Source organism: Meleagris gallopavo, chromosome 16 (assembly GCF_905368555.1).
Source record: "Meleagris gallopavo chromosome 16, MGAL_WU_HG_1.1, whole genome shotgun sequence".
Taxonomy (NCBI): domain Eukaryota; kingdom Metazoa; phylum Chordata; class Aves; order Galliformes; family Phasianidae; genus Meleagris; species Meleagris gallopavo.
The window spans coordinates 2364121-2367500 of NC_139419.1; the positions used below are offsets into that span (position 1 = coordinate 2364121).

A 3380-nucleotide genomic window follows, 5' to 3' on the forward strand; every position below is an offset into this window, starting at 1 on the left:
TGATTTGGAGAGGGGAGGGGACAAGGGGGGCCGGCTGGGGGGGGGGGGGGGGCGGTGTGCGCGTGCGGCGCTCCGGCTGTTCGCTATTTAACGGGGATCGGTGGGCTCCGTGCGTTCCCCTCCGTCTCCCCCGCACCCTCCCCTGCCCGCCCGGCCCCCGCCGCCCTCCTCGGGCTGGAGTTCGTATCAAAGCCCCCCTTGTCTTGTTGTGACAGCTCTGATATTGTTTATTGAGGCTGGATGTCAGGTATAATTAGCAATCGATATGGAAAACGTTCGCTCCCCACACTGGCACGTCTCTGACGTCAGGACCGATTAACGTTTCTTATTGGTCCCAAATTCCCCCAGCCTGAGCTAATTATTGGGAGCCTGATGTTGATAAAGTTAAAGCGCCCGGGCGCCCTGCAGCATGAGCCCCTCGCCGCGCCGCCTCCTCCGGCAGCAGCACCCCCGGCCGCAGCCGCCCCGCCGCCAGCACCCCCGGAGCCGCCGGCAGCCCCCCGGCACCCCCCGCCTCGTTAGAGCCGCCCCCATGATGGACAGCCGCATCCTGGAGCATCCCCATGCCCAGTTCGGGGGCATGGTGGGCTTCCCTTACCCTCTCGGCCACCACCACGTCTACGAGCTGGCCGGCCACCAGCTGCAGTCGGCGGCCGCTTCCGTGCCCTTCTCCATCGATGGATTACTGAGCGGCTCCTGCGCGGCCTCCGTGGTCACCCCCGCTCCTCTCATCCCCTCGGGCTGCGGGGTGAGCGCGGACACGCAGCCCTTCAAGCTCGCAGGTAGGAGCGGCGCCGCGCCCCTCGCTGCGGGAGAACGGGGCCCTCGCGGAGCCCCGAGGGGGCGGGATGGGATGGGACGGGGGGGGGGGGGGAGGCGGGCGGTGAGAGCCCCCCCGGCGCGGAGCCGCGCTGCGCCCCGAACAATAGCGGAATAACGGCCCGGCCCGGGGCCTGCCCGAGTTCATGGCCGGAGTGGGGGCTCGGGCCGTACCGACCCGCCCGGGGAGAACGGGAGGCGGAATCCTGGAGAGCGGTTTGGAAAACGATGAGCGACGATTTTAATTATACGCTTATTCGTATTTATTACAAAACAAAACAAAACCACAACGATATAACCGAAGAGAAACGCTCTCCTTCCTTCCCCTCCCGGCCTTGTAGCACAGCTATTGTTCAGCCATCAGAACGTCGCCCAAACCTCCTTGTATCAATCCCGGAATATCTCCATTCAGGAAAAACTAAAATAAAACGTTCGGCATCTATTCTTACAATAATGGTAATAATTTTCATGCTCGGCGAGGAGCGGCCGTGAGCCCCGACCGGCGCCGTCCATCCCCACGGAGGCCTCGAGAGCTCAGCTCACAGCCGGGGCCGCGAGTGGGAGCGGCTGCGGCCGTCGGGGCTGGGGAAGGGAACACGGGGTGGGGGGGGCTTCTTTTATCGCTATTATTGTTCTAATTCGATCCTGGGTGGCTGGAGCAAATATTGGAACTTCTCTCTCTCTCTCTGCCAGTGCCCATGGAGAGCTTCCTTCAGGATAAATGTTGTGTAAAGTACATTTTCGGAGGAGGCGAGGGCCGATGGGCTCCTGCCCGTTTTTAGCTCAGGTGTGTGCATAACCCCGCTGTTCTACCGACGTTACCGAGCACGGAAGTTTGAAGGCTCCTGTGAATGGCAGGGAGGGGGGAGAAGGCCTCTCTTCGGGGAGCTGAGGGTATTTCTGCCTTTTCAGACTCTGGTGACCCGGACAAAGAAAGTCCTGGCTGTAAGAGGAGACGAACCCGCACCAATTTTACCGGCTGGCAGCTCGAGGAGCTGGAAAAGGCGTTTAATGAGAGCCATTACCCGGACGTGTTTATGCGAGAGGCTCTGGCTCTCAGGCTGGACTTGGTGGAGTCCAGAGTGCAGGTAAACCCCGACCCGCTCCCCTTCCTTCTCCTCCGACCAGCGACTCCCCGGGGTTCCAACCCTGGGCCGGGCCCGCAGCCCCGCTCCGCTTTGTTCCCAACCTCCTCTCGGTCGCTGCTGTTTCATTTTTATTATCGTTGTTTCTTAAAAAAAAAAAAAAAAATAACAATAATAATAATAATAAGAAATAAGCAGGCTCGCAAACGGGCCGCCAACAGTGGTATTCCATCGTAGGTTCCCAAAATGTTTTTATTTTCCCTCTGTAAGCGTTTCTCTTTCAACGAGCCAAGGCTGAAAAATTACGATGTAAATGCGGGGCTCAATCACGGGCCGGGATCCGCCGGACGATGTCGGTGCAGCTCGGGGCGTGCGGGATGTTTCCAGCTTCATTTACCGGCCTGCCTGGTTAGGGCAGCATCTGTTTCTTTAAACTGAGCTTAAAGAAAAAAATAATAGCAATGGAGTCTGTGGGTCTCTCCCTGCTGCTGCGCGTCGCGGGGCCGCTGTGCCCAGGGAGTCGATGAGTTTGTGCGGGGCCGCACCGCGAGTGCGAAGCTGCGGAGGTTCCGTTCCGGGGAGCGCTGCCCGCCGAGGGGCGGCTGAGTCCCAGCACTGCCCGGCTCGGTACGGGGTGAAGAAGCCGCGATGGGGGCAGCGAAATGCCGGGCCGTATCCCAGGGCTCGGGCTGCGGGTGTGGAGGGGCCGCTGTGCCCGTGGGGGAGCGACGTGCGTGGGGCCGACATACGGCTGTAGGGCCAGAGCGGGCGGGGTTTCAGTGATTTCTCCCCTAAACTACAAAAGCAACCCCAATTTGTGGGCTGTGCCGGCCTCCCCTCAGCGCCTCTGCTCCGTGTTCCGGACGGGAGGAGGATAAGGGCAGGCGGACCTTCTGGCCCCCCCCGCTATATTCTGTTCCAGCGCGTTCTGCACGATGCTGGGGGGGGAGGGGGTTGGACTGGGCCCAGGCCCGGTGCTTCTGCACCCCTGGGCCGCGGGGAAGAGCTGAGGGAATGGATGCTTTCCCTTCCCCTCCTTCGGTGCGGGCCCGGTGCGGCGTGTGTGTGCGTGAGTGTGCATCCCCCCCTCCTTGATTATTATTATTTTTTTCTGCTCCATCTCTCAGACATCCGGTGCCGGGCGCTGCCGGCACCTCGACGGGTGGACAGGGGAGGCCTGAGCTGTGCTTCTCCCCCTCCCCGCTCTGCCCTGGCCACCTCGGGGCCGGTGCGCTGGGTGTTAACTGCTTCTCGTTGTTCGGTGTGTAGGTCTGGTTCCAAAACCGCCGGGCCAAATGGAGAAAGAAAGAGAACACGAAGAAAGGCCCGGGGCGGCCGGCTCACAACTCTCACCCCACGACGTGCAGCGGGGAACCCATGGACCCCGAGGAGATCGCCCGCAAAGAGTTGGAGAAGATGGAGAAGAAGAAACGCAAACACGAGAAAAAGCTTCTCAAAAGCCAAAGCCGCCACCTC

The 3380-nt window shown here is 61.1% G+C and overlaps 1 protein-coding gene across 1 annotated transcript in view; it reads left to right on the forward strand.

Annotated features, from left to right (window-relative positions):
• The first annotated feature begins 532 nt into the window (after positions 1-532).
• Positions 533-3380, forward strand: part of UNCX (UNC homeobox) — a 4195-nt gene continuing 1347 nt past the window's right edge. Inside the window, exons 1-3 of the mRNA XM_085237424.1 lie at positions 533-782; positions 1732-1907; positions 3174-3380. The exon at positions 3174-3380 is cut by the window's right edge and continues 1347 nt beyond it. Coding sequence (XP_085093550.1) covers positions 533-782; positions 1732-1907; positions 3174-3380 — 633 coding nt within the window. The remainder of the gene's footprint in view (positions 783-1731; positions 1908-3173) is intronic.